The sequence below is a fragment of the Octopus bimaculoides genome, chromosome 6 (genome assembly GCF_001194135.2).
Source record: "Octopus bimaculoides isolate UCB-OBI-ISO-001 chromosome 6, ASM119413v2, whole genome shotgun sequence".
Taxonomy (NCBI): Eukaryota; Metazoa; Mollusca; class Cephalopoda; order Octopoda; family Octopodidae; genus Octopus; species Octopus bimaculoides.
The window spans coordinates 70,557,381-70,578,390 of NC_068986.1; the positions used below are offsets into that span (position 1 = coordinate 70,557,381).

The 21,010-nt window shown below is 35.2% G+C and overlaps 1 protein-coding gene across 3 annotated transcripts in view; it reads left to right on the top strand.

The window, feature by feature from the left end:
* The window catches only part of LOC106882864 (uncharacterized), a 118,266-nt gene that overhangs the window by 42,265 nt on the left and 54,991 nt on the right, over positions 1–21,010 (top strand). For all 3 annotated transcript variants that reach the window (XM_052968847.1, XM_052968849.1, XM_052968848.1), the window contains one exon: positions 20,494–20,612. In XM_052968847.1, the coding sequence (XP_052824807.1) occupies positions 20,494–20,612 (119 nt within the window). The remainder of the gene's footprint in view (positions 1–20,493; positions 20,613–21,010) is intronic.

A 21,010-nucleotide genomic window follows, 5' to 3' on the forward strand; every position in this document is an offset into this window, starting at 1 on the left:
ATATATATACATATATATTTATATATATACATATATATTTATATATATGTGTGTGTGTGTGTGTGTGTATAGAGAGAGAGAGAGAGGTTAAAGTAGTGAACTAAGGCAAACAATTAGGGGCAAGGCATTACCAGGACATTTAATTTCATTTTATTCAATCTAAATTTAGCTATATAACAAATAGTTGACAGCTGTTTCAGAGTCTATCCAACTTACAGAGCGTTTGCTTGATGCAATGCTCCAGTAGCTGGGATATCCCAAAAACAACTGTCAGAGGCTCTTTACTATTTTTTACCATTAATTACATAGCTAAATTTAGATTGAATTAAATGAAATTAAATGTTCTTGTCATACCTTGCCTAACTTTTCCTCACTATTTTAACCTATATAATCACATAACCACAACTTCAACTGTTGTTCAAACTGGAATTTTGGCGGCACACCTATTTGAGCATTCAGAACATACCTATAATGTGAGTCAACCTTGGTAGAATTTTATTGATGTATTCATAGATCACATTATAGCATATAATCCACCGTCTTCAAGTAAAATTTTAAACAGGTATCAAGCAGGTGAGATAATACCTTCATGACAAATCCAACCAACATTGTTGAATAAGTGGTATTTTAAAATGATATTTGAATTTATAGAGGAATTAAAATGAGTGCCTTTAACAGGCATGCAAGAAGTAGAGATCAAGCAACTATATTATTTCAAAACACTCATTTAAATTAGCTTATAGCCAATACTGGTTATGAGAATGTACAAGAATCACAGATGTATTTGTAGCCATAAGATGTCCTTAAAGTCATTAAAGCAAGGCAGATATCTTGTCAGTTAAGTGAGATAAAAGAAAGCAAACCTCAACATGGCAAAAAATCGTGAAGCTGTTATTTCCTTTTCATATGTGCGCACGCGCACGCACACACACACACACACACACACACACACACATATACATCAATGGTTCTCAACCATTTATTATTTATGTACCCCTTTGATTACTATTCTATTCTAGTGAACCCCCGTAGTCATTCAATGTATACAAACTTGTTTTACAGATGCTCCTTTCAAAATTCTTACTTTGTTATTCACACCATTAACTTGCGTAGGTTGAACTATGTGAAACATTAGAGAAAGAAACCTAGCTGTTTCCTGCAATAGTAACATTTAAATCAAAACTTTACATGGGCCCTTAAAATACTACTGTGGATCCCCAAATTTTGCTAGCGTGGATCCCCAAAAATCTCAGCTGAACCTTTGTTGAGAACACACATATATACATACATGCAAACATATATACACAGCTATACATACACATATATATACATGCACACAACACCCACATCCACATATATACATGCATGCATGTGCCTGCACACACACACATATATATATATATATATATATATATATATATATATATATATATATATATATATATACACACACACACACATACACAGCTCCACATTTATATATACTTGTGTAAAATGTAGAGATATAAAATAAAATAATATAAAGAAAGATGTATAAGAAAGCATTGACAAATGACAGAGTTAGGGGGTCATACACCATATTATCAAATATTTCATTAGTTAAATAATATCCAATAATGTTGGTTGGATTTGTCACGATCAAGATATTATCTCACCTGTTTGATACTTGTTCAAAATTTTACTTGTATCTGTGTTTGTATGATAAGAGGTTTGCTTCCCAACCACTTGGATTTGGTCCCACTGTGTGGCCTTGGCTAAGTATCTTCTACTATAACCCTGGGTCAACCAAATCTTTATGTGTGGGTTTCATAGATGGAAATTGAAAGCCCACCATACATGCATATATATGTGAGTGGTTGTTTGCCTTGACATCATGAGATAGTTGTAAATGAATGTCACCGTCATACAAGCAGTTCCACTTTTCCAATCTTCCATGGAAAGTCATGGAGAAAAATTACCTTAGTTGGAAAGAGGTAACAGTTGGTGGCAGGAAAGGCATCCAACCATAGAAATTCACCATGCAAGCATAGTAAAGTGGATTTTGAAACAACAATGATGATGATGATGATGATACATTGTATATACAGATGTGTGCATGTGTGTGTGTTTATTAAATTTTCACAGGAGAATTGATATCAACACACTCTGCATGTTGCAGCAATTGTAGAAGCAAGTGAGATGTAAACAAATATACAAACACCCTCCCACACACACCTACATATACATGCATACAGGTTGTGTCAGTTTTTTTTTTGTTTTTTTAGGTCATTTGTATGATTTTAGAAAAAGACATATCTCTTGAAAGAAAAGCTGTATTTGAAAAAAATTAGTACAAATAATCTTGAGATTTCTTTTATCACACCTATTCAATGAAACCACCTCTAACGTCAATGGCTGCTTCAGTATAGGGTCAGAGGCATTGACATGCCCAAATTGGATAATCTTTATCAATTTTGAACATAGTGCTGGTTATGGCGGACTTGAGAGATTAAATGATGTTATGAGGGTGGTGATTGATCTCTCTCTCTACAATGTCACATACATAATAATTCAGTGGATTGAGGTCTGGTGAACTAGGAGGCTGTGTGTCTAGGAGAACATGATAATGGAGATTGGAACACATCCATGCTTGTCCTAGCTTTATGAGAATGTTGTCCTAGCTTTATGAGAATGCGCAGTCTTGTTGGAAGATATATGGTCTTCCGTTGCATACTCTTTTTCCAGGGCTTCATAACCTTCTCCAACATCCCTGTATAGACAGTGACATTGACTCTTAAGCTCTGTGGAAAGAAAAGTGATGAGGCATGACAATTCCCAGGACCATCACAGTCCCTGAAAACTTAGTATCTATGACCATTGGAATTCCATTCAGATCTCTGCATAATAATCTGTTGTTCCTTTACTTTTCTCATCAGACAAAAACCAAAGCATTCCAACTTTTTGAACTTGTTTAGGAAGTGCTTTACATAAATCAAATGATTCTCTCTTGTCACATCCGACCTAAACTAACCCCTCCACATCACATACATTTCCCGGCTGTCCTCACACACAACTCTTCCAATGGAGTATTCTGAAACCTTGAGGTCTTTTGCAATGGTTCTGATTGATTTTCCAGATTTTTTTTATCAATTATTTCTTGGGTTTTTGTACAGTTTTGTGTTCTGATGGTTTTAGGACTCTGTGCATGCATTTTGCATTTAGCTGCTGATGTTGGATCCCTGTCAGCAGCTTCTAGTTCCTTTCAAACTTTCTCAACAAAGGATTATGCAGATATCAGGAAGCAAGCTATCTCTGCATTACTATGTTGCACTTTTAAGGTAATGATTACAGCATGCTTTTTTATTTACTGAGTCAACATGATGTCTGCCATTATTTCTCTGGAAAGCAAGGTGAAAATAATATAAAGATAGAGCCCTTGAAAAAACTAACATGCTCAGTACATACGTGTGTGTGTGTGTGAGAGAGAGAGAGAGAGAGAGAGAGAGAGAGAGAGAGATAGAGAAAGTGTATGTGTGCATACAGTGGTAGTCTTTTGGTTTCTGTCTGCCAAATCCACTCAAGGTTGTTCCATAGCTATAATAGAAAATTTTCTTCGAAGTTACTGCACAGTGGGAATGAAATATTATGTATTAGCTTAAAAGCCGCAATCCATGAAAACTTTTGAGCTACTTTCTGCAGAGGGCTAATTGGGCCTGTGGCCCAAAACTAAAGAGAGCAAAATAGCATGACTATAATACGTCTATAATGACTATATGCCCTGGTGGTGTTTGATCAAAGGTTAAGGACAGATGAGAATTAATTCTGCAATGCAATCATTCTATTGTTTCAGTCCCAAGTTAAATTCCAACTGTTGGCCAATTTGTCTCAAAGTTCTTATCTATTAAAATTAATGAAGCAAATGTCCTTTATCTCCCCTTTGAGCTCTGACGTCATCTGACAAATGCCAACCAAGATACCATGAATTGGCTAAGCTTTACCTCCTAGAAATAGCAACCCAAATGCTTTTAAATCAGATCCCAATGCTGGTTGTTCAAGAACCAAATGAAGGGCAGATTTTCAATCTTGGTATCATCCTGATTCCAAAAAGGTATAATATGTCTATGTAGACAGAGATACAGGGGTCCTAGATGAACAGATGGGATTTCACTTTCATTATTATACATATGTATATAAAACATATTAACACACATAATGTATACAAAATTGGCTAAAATAATCATTGAGAGCCACAGATTTAGAAGAAGCAGGAGGAAAGCATAAATTTCACATATATTTCATTTGTTAATTTTGCTCAACAGCTGTTTCATTGGCAATAAATATTATCATTTATATAATTGCATAATTAACATACATAATTAATTAATCTAAAAGTGTTGTTTGCCCAAATTGTCAGGAGAAAAATGATAATCAAGAAATTGTTACTGAATTAGGTGCAAACTAGACAAAAAATCCTGAGCAAACAAAAATAATAATAATGAATATATATATATAAAACATCTCACAAAATACATGAATATAAAAGTGTGTACCTAAATGCAGATCAACATTCATGTCAGTATATATTGATGTATTTACATACTTCAGTAAACACTCACATGCTTATGGAAGTATCTGCATAGACAGATTTGCATAGAATAAACACATACACAAGCATAAATATAAACATAAATATTTATAAATGCCCAAACGCATACATATTCACACACTCACACACACACACACGCACACACATTCTTAAAAAATTTTAAAGGCAACTTTCCACCACAACATAAATATTATCAAATCTTTTATAAATTAACCTTTAAACTTTATTATTCTACCACACCTTGCTTAGCTTCTTATAACAACCACAAATTGCTCCAAATTAAACAAATAAATTCTAAAATTCTAAACATACCAAACATTTCAGGTTATAGGTTATGTTAGTAAAAGTAATATGCATTATAGTCTTAGTTGTAGTACTAGCACTTGTAGTCATAGTAATAATAATAATAATGATGGATTCTCCCATTGAAAGTGACGTATGAGCATTCAGCTTTTGCCCAACGACCTGTACAAATGATTTGTTTATAGTGATCAAATGTATGTGCCATACATTAGCTCACTCCCTCCATCAAGTCAATGTTGTCTGAACAGGTGCATAGTGTACTATATATCAAGTGTTGAAGTGATCACAGAGCAACATGAGATGAAGTGTTTTCCTTAAGAACACAACACACCACCCAGTCTAGAAATTGAAACCATGATGTCACGACCATGAATGCAACACCCTAATCACTAAGCTATGTATCCATAATAATACTCCTTTCTGTTATAGGTACAAGGCCTGAAATTTGGAGGGAGGGGACTAGCCAATTACATCAATCTCAGTATTCCACAGGTACTTAATTTAACAACCTCAAAAGGATGAAAGGCAAAGTCACCCTCTGCAGAATTTGAACTCAGAACATAACGAAATGTTGCTAAGCATTTTGCCCAGCATGCTAATGATTCTGCCAGTTCACCACCTTAAACAATAATAATAATTGTAATAATATTAATGATAATAATAATAATAATAGCAATAAGAATCATAGTAATAGTAATAATGGCAAGGAAAATATAAAATGCAGCCTAAATCATTTTTGTATCCCTCCATCCATCTGTCCATCCACCTTCACCACCCATTATTTTTGAGGGGATCATCAGGTACTTCAACTATGATTATAAATATTATCTAACCATCTTATTTGGTGCATCCCTAGGTTTTCTGCTGGTTTTCTCAGCTTGAAGAATTCATCTTGCAATACATTTCTTCCCTGCAACATTCCAGTTACTCTGTAGTGCCTGAGCTGTGACCTCATTACAGAAAAGTAATGGCACGAGATGGGCATCTTTCAGTTTCCATCTACCATCTACTCAATAGGTTTTGGTTAGCCCAGAGCTGTAGTAGAAGACACTTGTTCAAGGTGCCATGCAGTGGGGCTGAAACCAAGACCACATGGTTAGGAAGCAAGTTTTCAAACCACGTGGCCATGCTTGCACCATCTAAACTTCTTTCTTTTCATTAAATGCACAAAACATAGAGATAAAGTTTTACCTTGCTTTCCATGAAAGGACAGCTAGTAACCATAATGAGGACCTTAATACTAGTGTCACTGTATCAACTAAACTATCAGTTGTTGTTGTGCACAGCTAGTCTCAGTGCATTTTCTCACATTGTTGTAGCTTCTAAATGATGCCACTCTGCTAGCCAGGTAGGCAAGCCAACATTCTCCTTGACTTGAATGCTAGTCCATTGCAGAGCTACACATTTACAGCTGAGTGGACTGGTGCAATGGGAAATGAAGTGCTTTGTTCAAGAAGACAATGCACTGATGTCTGGGAACTGAAACCACAATCTTGTGATTGTGAGCACAACACCCTTATCACTTGGCTGCACACCTTCACAATATTATAATTACTAAGAACATTCCTATATAACTAATGAGTCTTAATATATACACAAACACGTATATGTAAGTGAGACATAGTTTTTTTTTCTATTTCTTGCATTCTTTTGTTGGAATGCATATTTATACATTTTTATTTTTTGTATTCTTTTGTTGAGATGCATATGTATACATATATTTATATGTGCACACATGCATCTATATGTGTATGAATATGTGTGTTTCTGTGTGTGTGTATATATATATATATGTATGTATGAATGAATGTATGTATGTGTATATATATATATATATATATATATATATCACAAGGGTATGCTGAAAAGTTCCTGGCATTGGGTAAAAAAACAATACAAAAGGATTAGTTAATTACGATTTTATTCAATATATTCCCCTCTCAGATTCACACTCTTATTACAGGGGTCCTTCAGTTTTTTTAAGCCCTGTGAAATAACTCAGAAGATTGGGCCTCCAACCAGGCCTTTCATGATGCCCTAAGTCAGGAACTTTTCAGCACCCCCTTGTGTGTGTGTGTATATATATATATATATATATATATAAAACAGTGTTGAATTATTGTCGTAACCATGATGTTCCTATGGTATGATGTGCTAGCTTTCTTTTTTGTACCAATTACTAAATACACAATTGTATTGTATAATGCTGAGCATACTACGTATTAATTCAAACATGTATGCATAATTTCTTCCATACTGAAATTAATGCTACATGAAGGAGGTTGCAAAATGACCGTAATCCTATGGAAGTCACATGGTTAAATATATATTCACCTCTCCTACTTCTTGAATTTATGGGGGGGGGGGTATATATAATTCATTATTTTGAATAGGTGCTTATACACTGGAACAAATATATCTACAAAATTCTAGAACTCGGTTCTTGAGCATAACATTAAACCCTAATATATTATTATCTCAATACAATAGTAATAGCAAGGATGGTTTTGCATTAAGTTTAAAATTGCTTGTTATACTATAAAATAAGCAGTAAACTTCTTTCTTACAATTTGGTATTAATAGCTGTCATTCATAATGCTAAACTAAGTATACATTTTTATTAACTAATATATATCATTCATATTGCACATCTTGGTAGGATAATACTTCCTGTATATTAATTCTTTTTCTTGTTCTTCATTGAAAGCAAATAATAGATTCCAGATAGAAACATGCCATCATTGAGTTCTTGACAAAGTAGGGGTACAGTCTGTCTGACATCCATAGAAGACTACAGGTCATTAACAGATATGACATCATTGACAAGAACAATGGGCACAGATAGGATGCAGACATTTGAAGAAGCATTGAAGATAAACTACACAGTGAAAAATCAGTGGGATACTATAACCACTGACATTAATGCCAGTGAATCAGCAAATTGATTCATGCAGACAAACAAGTCACAATTCATGAGCTTAATGCACTGCTGCACCGTGGTCGCAGAGCATTGCAGAAGACTTTGAGTATCAAAAAAAATATGTTCAAAGTGAGTACCTTGACATGACACCATATTTGAAGAAGACAGGTGAAGGTCTACTTTGACCTACTGGAAGGATTTGAAACCAATGGAGACATTTTTTCTGCTCTGATGATGGGGAATAAAATATAGGCATACCTTTATGATTAAGAAAGTCACTTAGTCCATAAGTCAGGCACCTCCTCTCCAAGAGCCAACAATCAGCACAGAAAGTCTTCATGACTAATTCTTAAGCTGATGAAAGCAACATTCTCTTTGATTTTCTGCAGTGGTTAGCAATACATTGAGATATGTAAAAGGCTTACATAAACCATTTGGAGGAAGAGGCTGAACAAGAATCTGAAAGTGATCCACATTCACCAAAACTATGTGACCATACACATTTTTGGCAATAAATCTGGCAACCAGCAAAATGAGCTGGTAAGTGGCCCCACATCCATTGTCAACCCAGATCTGGCACCCTCTAACTCTCACCTGTTCTGTCCTATAAAGAAATTTTTTTAGGAATAACAATTTGATAAACAAGATGTGACTGCACAGAGGTTGGTACAAGTACAAATTCTACTCAAAAGGTTTTGGTCAACCTGAGACTATAGTAGCAGACACTTGGTTAAGGTGCCATACAGTTTAACTGAACCCAAAACCATGTGGTTGGGAATCAAACTTCTCAACTACAACTGACACCTGTTCCTTGTGTGTGTGTGTGTGTGTGTGTGTGTGTGTGTGTGTGTGTGTGTGTGAACACACTTGTACATTACATTTCTTTTAAGTTTTCTTCAGTCTCGCTCTGAACAGCTGATGATGTGGACACACTCTACATGTAAGAAACTTTAAGTAATGTAGAGATGATTGAAACTATATATAGACAGACAGATTGATTGACCATTATATTGCTTCAGTGTCCACTTTTCTATGCTTGTATGGATCTGATGGAATTTTTTAAAGTAGATTTTCTATAGCTGGATGCTGACCCTCACAAAAATACTTATTCATTGAGTTAAATCATTTTTGAAATTATTAAGAGCAATTATTTAGTTTCAAAACACAGCCATGGGAATCACTGTTTAATATGTTTAAATCTAAAAAAGAAGACATGCAAAAAAATTGTCATCTACTCTTTTTTATGTTATAGCAGTCTGACATAATTGATCTGAATAAGTATTTTTGTGAGGATTAAATTGATTTTGCTTTTGTGCTTTTCCATGCCTTTCACCCCAAACCAAATGGTTATTCCACAGAGTGTAGAGAGAAATATTGTCAGATAGATAAAGGTCAAGGAAAGAAAGCTATATGCATTTTCAAAATTGCATGACAATTTTTAATAATTGATCACCTAATGTTAGAGGTGATGAAATAGGTGAGCAGCTATGTGCATCTCGGTCAAGAAATGACTATGAGGTGAGAGATGGAGAATGAAATCTCGCGATGGGTTAGAGCAGGATGGAGAGCATTTAACTTGGTGAAGGATGTGCTGAAGGCAAACCTAGACAGGGCAACTCATATTAATCTCTTCAGCAGCATAGTTTTGTTTGCAATGCCATACACATGTGAGATTTAAGCCTTGATGAAGGGAGAACAACAACATCTGCTTTCAGCACAGAGAGCCATGGAGAGGTCAGTGTTGGGAATTTCACTAAGAGATCACATCGAGAACAAGATCAGGGATAGAACTGGAGTGAAGGATGTTGTTGCAGAATACACCATACAAAGATACGATGAGCCAATCATGTTGCAAGGTTCACAGACGATTGGTAGCCCCATGCAGATGTCAAGTGGTACCCATGCAAGCAGAAGAGAGTCCAATCAGGTGGGAAGATGATGTAAGAAAAATGTTTGGAACAATGTGGGGGAGAATGGTAAGAGCATGAGGGGAATGGAGTAAATGCTGTGGCCAGTGGAGCTGATGCAGCACCAAACAGCCTGACCAATCCAGGTGATTTTTAACAGTATGAGGACTAAGGTGAGAAAGATCTATTATGAAAGGCTCTCTTTTAGGAAAGGTCCTCTGTAATGAAAGTAGTGATACATTGTTGCATCAGGGAGTTTCCTAATATCTTCTCTGAAACAAACTAGTTCAATTTTCAATGATTTTGACATCTTTTCAATGTAGTTACAGATAAATTACTTTTTTAATTTATTTAGGGCATACAGTGCATCATTTGCATAACTTGAGTGCACACCACTGATATATACAGCTGTGTAAAAGCACATTTATATATACTAACAGAGTAGATAACTGCCCCATGAGCAAATCAAAGCCAGAACACTGGACTGTATAGTTTCATCCTAATGGGAATTGTCACCAGTGTGCCTCCATTGCTTCTATGGCACAGCAAATTCTGTCTGACAACTAAATTTTGCCCAGTACAGTTTATATTGTGCTTAGCTGCCCACATTAATTTCATACTATACTATTTGGCATTTCACTAAATCAGCCATATATATATATATATATATATATGTGTGCGTGTGTGTAGCAAATATATATACTGACAGAGAGAATTAGCTGTTCCATAGAAGCAATGGAAGCACACTGGCAACAACTCACATTAGGATGAAGCTGTGCAGTGTAGTGTTTTAGCTTTCTTTCACTCATGGGACAGTTATCTACCCTGTCAGTACATACAAATGTGCTTTTACCTAGCTATAAGTGGTTTAACTTTTATTTCTAGCAATATTTGTGCTTGTAGCACATACAGTCATATTTAGAGACAACTGAACTTTGTGTATACAGTTTATTTGGAACCTAGCTAGCTGCCCACATTCATTTTATACCATACAGTTTGGTATTTCACTGAATCAGCCATAAATATATATGGCAAATATATATACTGATGGAGAGAATTAGCTATGCCATAGAAGCAATAGAGACACACCAGTGACAGTTCCTATTAGGGTGAAACTGCGCAGTCCAGTGTTCTATTTCGCTACACTTGTGGGGCAGTTACATAATTTTAACATTTTTCTTCCTTGTGTTATAATCATTTTTGCAACTTAGCTTTTTGTCTGTTGTAGCTGCCAATAATGTACAAACTTATAAAATGTCATTAACTTAGCCCAGTCTCCTAGCATTAAACATTGGTATTTTCTCTTCAATACAGAACCATTTAACAAGTCTAGGTTATAATATTGCATTCCCAGTGACTTTTTACACAAGTACAGATATTTATTTACAAAAATGTTACTGAAATATGACCTTCTTTTTATTATTTGACTTATATCCATAATTAATTAGTCATTAAATCTTGTCTGTTCACCTTAGCCTAAATTTTACATTTCTGTGAATTATAGATTTTTTTGGCTCAGCTCTAACTACTGATTTGTTATGTTCTTAATCCTATTTAGAAACCTCTTTTATTTCTACTGTGCTAATGAAATCTTCCACTTGCAAGTAATTATTTAAACTAGACTGCTAATTAACATTACACATCCAGGGAATTAAATTTTGTTCTTTTCTATGTCTTATCTATTTACTTCTTAACAATTCCGACATGGACATTGATAAAATTTCCCCTAAGCACAAAACATCTAACATTTTTTACTCCAAACTTTGTAAAACAACTTCTACATCTCAACCTGCTAGCTAAATATAACAGCTAAATTTTCCTACTTAAACTCCCTATCTTCTTTAGAATGAAGTTATGTTTTTTAAGCTTGTTCATAATAATGTCTGCATCACAACTAAACACTAATGGCAGTGAGCTGGCAAAATCATTAGGCCACCACGCAAAATGCTTAGTGGCATTTCATCCATCCTTACATTCTGAGTTTAAATTTTGCCAAGGTCAACGTTGCCTTTCATCCTTTCAGGGTTAATAAAATAAGTACCAGTTGAGCACTGGGATTGATATAATCAACTTAATCCCAAAGTTTTGCTGGCCTTGTACCAAAATTTGAAACCAATATCTACATACTAATCAATAAATCTTTCATTCCAACTAAATCTTGCCTTGTTTAAATAAGGAATACCCAGAACTCCTTCACAGCCAGCTTGTTGTTCTACTGATTTTACTTACTTTATTGTCTTATTTTGGTGGTAGATATGTTCTTTTACAAGTAACATTATTTAACAATTACTTCACTGATTTTTATTTTTTTTTGTAATGAGTTACAGTATACTTCCCAGCATGGGCTGGGCCCATATATTTGTTAGTCACCAGTTTAGTTATGAGTTTGACAACATTGTCTGATCACAATAATATACAACTTTTCTTCATATATTCTCTGTAACCGTGTCTATTGATGTGTGTACTATCCATATAAATCAAACTGAATATGGTCATTTTTTAAAGAGTCATTTATTGTCTAATTTTGTATGTAAAATATTGTTTAGGTATTTTCTTGAGTAAGAATATAAATAACTAGTATTTTCTCAGGAATGTTTCTTTTTGGTCGTGAGATTTTGTTTTCAGGACTTAGAATTGTAGAACTTAAAATCAATGGTTTTTTTTTTTTTTTTGTGTGTGTGTGTTTCTGTTTTTTTTTGTTTTTTTTTTGTTTTTTTTTGAGGGATGGGAGTAAGTTTTTGTTTAGCCATAGAACAAATTGGTCTAGACTTCATTGACTAATATGTTCTTTCATTTTTAAGATGGTTGAAGCAAGTTGTAAAATGTTTTGCTGCTATTTCTTGCAGCTCAGTTAACCATATAGAGGTTTTCTTGTAGCCTTATAATTTTTGGTGGGTTGTATTTATTGGTTTAGTTTCAATCCCTACCATTTCATATTCATAAGTTTCTTTTACTTGGGGTTAAGAAGTTCTAGCCAAACTTTTATACAAGTTTTTTACTTATCTCATCATCATCATCATCATCATTTAATGTCCATTTTCCATGCTGGTGTGGATTGGACGGTTTAACTGAAAACTGGTAAGCTGGGGGAGCTGCACCAGGTTCCAATCTGATTTGGCATGATTTCTGTAGCTGGATGCCCTTCCTAATGCAAAGAAAATAATGTCTGTAGAAAATATATTAAACATCATCATCATTGTTTTAACATCTACTTTTCCAAGTTTGCTTGGGTCAGATGAGAGTATATTGCAGTTGAGTTTTTCTGTGACTGGATGCCCTTCCTGTTGCCAACCTCCACTTGTTTTCAAATGAAGTAAGAAGCTTCCAGTTTATCAAACAACATGAAGAACTAGAAACAAACATCACCATTGGCAAGGCCACTATTTACAACCAGCAAACACATTAAGACAAGGGAAATATGAAGTCACTTTTACAAACACATGCATGCACACAAATACACATATATATATCCATGAGCACATGGTTCTGAGTTCAGTTCCACTGCATGGTACCTTAGGCAAGTGTCTTCTACTATAGCCTCAAGCCAACCAAAGCCTTGTGAGTGGATTTGGTTGATAGAAGCTAAAAGAAGCTTGTCATGTATGTGTGTGTGTGTGTGTGTGTGTGTGTGTGTGTGTATATATATATATATATATATATATATATATATATATATATATATATATATATATATATGTATGTATGTATGTATGTATGTATGTATGTATGCATCATCATTGCTTAACATCCGGTTTCCATGCTGGCATGGGTTGGACAGTTTGATTGAGGTCTGGAGAGCCAGTGGCTGCACCAGGCTCCAATCTGATCTGGCAATGTTTCTACAGCTGGATGCCCTTTCTAACGTCAACCACTCTGAGAGCATACTGGGTGCTTTTTACGTGCCACGGGCACAGGAGCCAGTCAGGTAGGTCTGGTATCAATCATGTTCGGATACTGTTTTTTACATGCCACTGGCATGGGAGCCAGTATGTGTGTATTTGTGTCTGTTTGTTCCCTACCAGCACTTGACAACCAGTGTTGGTATGTTTACATCCATGTTACTTAGCAATTTAGCAAAATATAATAGATTAAGTACTAGGTTTTAAAAAATTAAGTCCAAAGGTCGATTTGTTCAACTAAAGCCCTTCAAGGCAGTGCCCCAGTATGGCCACACTTAAATGACTGAAACAAGTAAAAGGTAAAAGAGAAAACATTTAAGAGAGGCTTCTTTCAATTTCTGTCTACTAAATTCACTCACAAGTCTTTGGTTGGCCTGGGGTTATAGTAAAAAACACTTTTCCAATGTGTCACACAGTGGAACTGAACCTAAAACCATGTTGTTGAGAAGCAAACTTCTTAACCACACAGCCATGCCTGTGCCTGTTCATTTTTCTAAATACTATTTTAAACTTAAAATATTGTGCATTGCTCCTCCTGTATAAATCAATGGTTCTCAATCAGGGACCATATGACCCTTTGGAGTCCATATTAGATTTTTTTTTTTTTATCTGCTATAAATTGGTCATACCTCTCCAATACACAAAATACTTTAACAATTTTTTTTTATATAATTCTTAATAATATTTAATTATAAAAATAAAACAAGTAGAAATGCAAATTGAATCAAATGTATTTAGTGATAAGGGTAAAGACTCCCTTCAGTCTATGGGATTGTACTTATAAAGTTCTCCTCCAAGGTACAAGTACTGGCAAGGTTGTCTATGGAAGACCAGCAGTCATCCATGCATACCAGCCTCCCTTCTCCACACTCCCAATTTTATTCAAGGGAAAGGCAAAGGCCAAATCAGCTTGGCACCAGTGACGTCACAACTCATTTCTACAGCTGAGTGAAATGGAGCAACATGAAATAAAGTGTCTTGCTCAAGAACATGACACACAGCCCAGTCTGGGAATCGAACTCACTACCTCATGATTGTGAGCCCAATGCTCTAACCACTGAGACATGCACCCTCACCTTAGTGATAAGAGAGTGTACAAAAACATAATCATCATCATTTTACATTCACTTTCCGTATTGGAAATGGTAAGATGATTCAACAGACTTCAACAAGTCAAACAACTATATCTTCCTCCAATGTCTCATTTTTTGACATGGCTCCTACAGCTGTATCCCTTTCATAACTCTCACCACTTTACAGAGTGCACTGTGTGCATTTATTAATGGCACTAGCTCTATAGAGGTCGCCTTTCCTGCATTTCCCTGTTTGAATTAATTTCTAATCATTGTGCACTAGGTACTTTTCATGGCACCAGCACTGTTGAGGTTGCCTTACAGCTTGCAAAGCAAAGGAGAGCACCCCATGATGGAAGGAATGGATTTATTATGAGAAGATGGTACTGAAGAGGAAACAGTGTTGGAGTGGGAGTAGAGGAGACAAAGGAAAGAGAGAGAGAAGGTGTAGTGTCAGGTATTTGTGTGAAGGAGAGAAAGGAAAGGGGTAATGAGTGGCATTGAATAGGTGGACCCTGTGGTGGGATTGCTGATTCTCCCTACCGTGCCAACATGTGTCTGATGATACCTTAGTGTCCAAAACAGTTGTTAGTGAAATTACAAAGATTAGTTGTTGAGAGAGAGCAGGGACACTGTTATGTAAGGAAATAATAGGAAGTAAGTGAAAAGTAACATCAAGGGGTTAGTGAGAGGGTGTTAGGGTGATAAGATAGTGGGAAGGGTTGAATAAGGGGGTGGATGTAGTGCTACCCACATTATACGTGAGAGGGTAAAGTAGTGTTTGTTGGAAACATGAGAGGTTGTGTGGAAAGGAAAAGGTAATATCAGGGGATTAATGAAAGTGATAAGGGTAATGAGGAAAGAAATTGAGATAGTTGAGTAGCCGGTGATACAGTGCTACACCATGTTATATAGGGGTGGGTAGATTGTAGATGAGCGATAGATAAAATGATAATGAAAGGCCAGGGTATAACTACAAGGTAACATGAGTCATGGAGGGAAAGTAAAGGTTGCTGAAGTACAACCCCTCCCCACTCAAACATCATGATTCAGGAGAAAGTAAATGAGAGTATGATATAGATGGTGGAAGTATGGGCAAGGAGGATATTCAATATGCAGAAACTGATATGAGTGTCATGACACTTGAGTGTGAGTGGGTACAGAATAGACACAATAGTTAGGAAAATATATGAGAGTTGAATGTGAGGATATAGAACAGCCGACAGGTTGGTGGGAAGTCATGCACTAAGTTTGTGCAGGAAGCCAGATCTTCTGCAGCACTGTGTGTCACCAGTGGACATGGTCTTCAATTATCTCCTTCTTCAGATAGGACACCTTGAAATTATCTGTCACCACATCATGCCAAATTTTCCTTTTCCAAATACCATTCACTCTTATTTATTTAGCTGTCATTCTCCATTTGCATGCTACACCCAGACCATCACAGTCTCTTCTCTTACACACAGCAACGGATTCCTCTTATTCTCAGTTTATACTTTGTAGGTCATACAATCTAGCATTGTACATACACTGAAGCATGCTCACCTCATTCCTTTCCAGCCTTTGCATATCTTCTACTCTCAAGGTTCACCTCTCACACCCATGCAGCAGTGTACTTCACACACAAGTATTGCAATCTGCTCTTGATCTTGAGGCATAAGCCCTTTGTCGCCAGCAAAATTAATAGTTCTCTGGACTTTCTCCAGCCTATTCTTATTCTAGCTAACACACTTTTGAAACATCTGCTCCACCCTGCTAATTTGGTCACCTAGCTGCAAAAGCTATCAACCACTTCTAGGAAGCGTATGGGCATTTAAGAGAATCTATTCACCTGCTGCATCTAAAGTCTGTCTTTTCTTTTGACCTGTCATTAATCCCAGTGCACTTCTGTGTATCCATTGATTACACTGATCAAATCTTAGAGAATTTTTTACTAACTCCTTTTCTACAGTTGGAGCATGGCCATTTCTCTGATGTTACAAGGGTCCTGAATTCCAACTTACAAATTTTTTTGTTGTTGCTAAGGTCCTTCAGTTCCAGATTTTGCCTTCATGCCTGATGTTTCAGCTTCAATTCTTCTAAGAGCATATGTATACAGGTGTTCTCAAAGGCAGCCTCACTTAAATTCCAGCCATGGATTAAAGGATTATAATAAATAGGAATGGGCTGAGACCTGAGCTCTGATCGACCCCAACCTGCACACTAAATTCATCAATATTCTCACATTACTGGCTGCTCCTTCATACATAGCTTGTAAAAGCCATCACAAACTATCAATTTATTCTTAGTTTCCTTAGCAACCACCAAATTACAATGTGAGGTGTCCTGTCAAATGCTTTCTCATAATTGTGTGAAATTACGATGATTCTTTATCTTGTGGCTTTTTTTTGTAAGCAAAAATACTTCTAGAGCTAAAGCTGAAACAAATAGTTTAAAGTGATTTTTATGTGAGATTAGCCTCACACAGCCTGACTATAAAATTGGTAGTAATAAGACTAAAGCACTTGGTACTTGAACAAACAAGCAAATTTACGTGCATAATAATCCATGAACTGTCTCATCACACAAATATTCTTACTATTAAACCCAAGAACAGTCTACTGTCTATGGTTCTCAGGTACTATTTTCATTAATCATGATCTCCACATGAAAAGTCTAGTGCAGTGATCAAATGTCTACACATGAAGATACTTAGCAACATCCACTTCAAATTAATTGCTGATATGACTAATCCCTTGTATAGCTTTACTTATATTCATTCATTTAATGAATCAGTCTTCTTGATTAGCAATTACTAACCACTCATTTAGTTATTGTAGAAACCAAATTTAGCACTGATAATGAACAGTTAATTTTCAACTCTCATTTTGTAAAAGATTGTTCCTGGTAAACTTGGTAATGAACTATTTAATTACTTTAGGCACCACATGAAAATCTATAGGTGAACTGGTTGGTTTAATTATAAACTTTTTACAGACATTTAGAAATATAATTCATTATTTGGAAATTTTAGCAAATTTAGTTAAATATCTATTACATTATATGCATATATTTACATATTTGTATTTAAGTAAATACATGTGATGTTAATGAAGACAGAAGTGGGCAAGTGACTATCTGTTTATCATGACTTGAAAGTAGAAAAAGAAGGCTTGAGAAAATACAAAATTGAGTGAATAATTATACTGTTGTGTTAGACTAATGTCAGCATGATGTTGATAACTTTGATTATCAGGAGATGATTTAATGAAAAAAGTCATCATTTCTCCTCTGACAATATAGTCCAAGGTACAGTAAAACTCACCAGTGTTTGCTCCAAAGGTGCATAATACTGTTGATTTACACTGGACTATATACTTGTTTTGATATTTGTACATTAAAGATGTGTAAGTGATATAACTTGAGAACAAACTCCTAAGTCAAGTCAGTGATGCTGGTTCAATTTCTGGTTGGACCATATCACTTACTCCTTATATTTTGCTTTTTTCCTTCCTCTCACCTTAATTCATCTGAAATTGTGCTCTCCCCTCTCTATTCTATCTTTAATGAATAGAAATGAAATATAGAAGTTAGGTGCTATGATAAGGTTTACCCATATACTTTGTAAAGTGGATGACTAACCAGTGTTGGTATCATGAGGGTTAAGATCCTTGGTTTTATGAAGTACATGACAACTTCTATGGTTCTGCTACCATGACAAAATGCACCCAGTACACTCTGTAAAGTGGCTGACAAATGTGTGAAGACATTGTAGAGTCAGGAAAGCTATATGTGTGTAAGTGTACATGTCTTTGTGTCTGTGTTTGTCCCCTACCACCACTTAACAACTGGTGTTGGTGTCTTTACATCCCCATACTTCGTGTTTCAGCAAAAGAGACCATGAGAATAAGTACCAGGTTTTAAAGGAATATAAGTGTTGGGATCACTTTGTTCAACTAAAATTCTTCAAAGCAGTACTCCAGCATGGCCACAGTCTGACTGAAGCAAGTAAAAGATAAAAGATATATTTTCATTTAATGAAATGTTTTCATTTATTTATTGCTACAAAATAACTGGTTTTGATTTATATTCTATTGAGAGAATAAGATCCTGACATTTCAGACAAAATCCTTCATCTGAGAGAGAGAAATTGTATCTTTCGGTCAAGTAAATCTGGTAGTAAATTAGATTATCTGCAAATATCTGGGAGAACACTAGAGGGAAAAGAGAAATATGTTAAGAATTAGGTTCATAGTGCAATCTAAACATTTCAAGCCAAACCAACAATGACTCCATGAACAGAGATTATGAATTTATCCTCAAATGAAGTCAGACTAATCTTGTTTCCTTCCACAGCACAAATACATAACCACTACACATTTCAAGAAAACGTAATTGCACCCCAACTCTTAAGCATGACCAGCATGTAATGAGAATCCTCAAGATGGTTACAAAATATCTTCAACTTAGCATCAAAAGATCTTCAAAAGATCTTTAACTTAGCAAATACTGCATGTCAAAGTAACCTTCTTGGTAGTCAGAATATACTTAAACTTTGAACAACTAGTACCCCTTCGCAAAATTCCAGTAAAACCTACAATGGAATGCTGCTCCTACAACTGGAATGTGCTGCTGCTACACACTTAGGCATCGTTCTCTTCTGAAAAATAACTTTTTGGCTGATTGGTATGAAGTTGCTCACCTATACTCTCCAACTTGTGGCCCACAGATGTAATGTTTCCTCTTTCTACTTTCCATACCAGCAACAGAACTGCCAGCCATTCATAAAGAATAAACAAACAGGTACTACAGTGGGGCATTTGTTTCTCATAGTTGCTGATCTCATGTTGTCGCCATTCAGGCACTCCAAATTTGATTTGTTTCTCACACTCTCATTAGTTCCACACTAAAACCTGTCTAAAACTTCCCTTCTAGAATATCAGACTGCTGGAATTTCCTCTCTACACGTTTTAATGTAACTGTAAACTTGTAACGTTAACAAAATCAGTTTTACTTATCTTTGAAGGCTTTAGAGGTTCATGAACATAACCCATCCTTCTAACCAAACTAATAAAGAAGTAGTAGGGGAATAAAAGTAAGATAGTTGGGGCTATTGGTTTTATTGATTTGAATAAGCCAGATATGTTTTTTCACTCAGCATGTATGTTTATGGTGATGAAACTGGTGAAACAGAGAAGAAAATATTTGGAGGAATTATTCATGTTCTCTACAAAGTTGAGTTGGATACAAAGTGGGCATCAAATATGAAATATTTTTTGGTAGGGGTACAGCTTATGGAATCTTCCTTCCTTCCACTCTTCAAACATGATAGCTTAGAGAGCTATCATGTTTGAATAGTAGAGGGAAGGAAAATTCTTTAAAATTGAAGAAATCCTTTTAGCAAGGGACAAAAAGGACCAGTTACAGTTTGAGAGATGGCAGAGCTTGTGTATGATACACAAAGATATATCTTGCATTTCAGATGGTAGCCTTACAAGAATTGTGATGGTGAGTAGAAGCCATCCAGTTGTTGGTGTGGGTAAATGATTTTCCTTTTCCTAGGTTTTTTTTACTGCTGCAATACAGTTTCATGTGAAACCCTTAGATTTGGAGTTATATGTTTACAATGGAGTACCTTGTTAAAATAATAAAACAAATTATACTAATTTTTTTAACAGTTACCTGCCATTGCTACAAGTATGTATTTTAATAATTCTGTAGCAGAAACTCTATAGTACTTTAGTATAATTAACAGATTTTTTTTTTTTTTCACTTCTGTTTTCTTTATAATTGTGATTATTTATTTCTATTTTTTTTTCTGTTCTAGATGGCCGTAAATCAAAGAAAGAAATTGATTCCTTGGTCAGCCCCTTTAACAAGCCACTACCTAAAGAGGATGAAGATATGTTTATTGAAGACAAACAGTCTTTTAATCAATGGGATCCAGTAAGATATTCACTCTTTATATCCCTGTATAAATTTTATTATGTAACTGTGTTGTTATTTTTCACTTAGTCTTTGCATGGTCATCTGTAAACAAGTGTCAAAATTTCCACAAAAATTGTATTTAGAAACAAGTTGGTATTTAATATGTAACTTAATAGCCTCATTTTGTTTGATACAACAAAGTCTGGGTGACAGCATGACTTCATACTGAAATTTGATTATTGAATATACATATAACAATATGGCTGACGGGAAGCTAACTTCATTTTCCAATTTAATGGCATCCATGGGTGTTCAACAACTCTGAAATATCACAAACAAAATTACATAACAAAACAGCTATATCTTAGTGTATACTAAAGTAAGGATAATTATTATTATTTAATTACCAGTGAGAT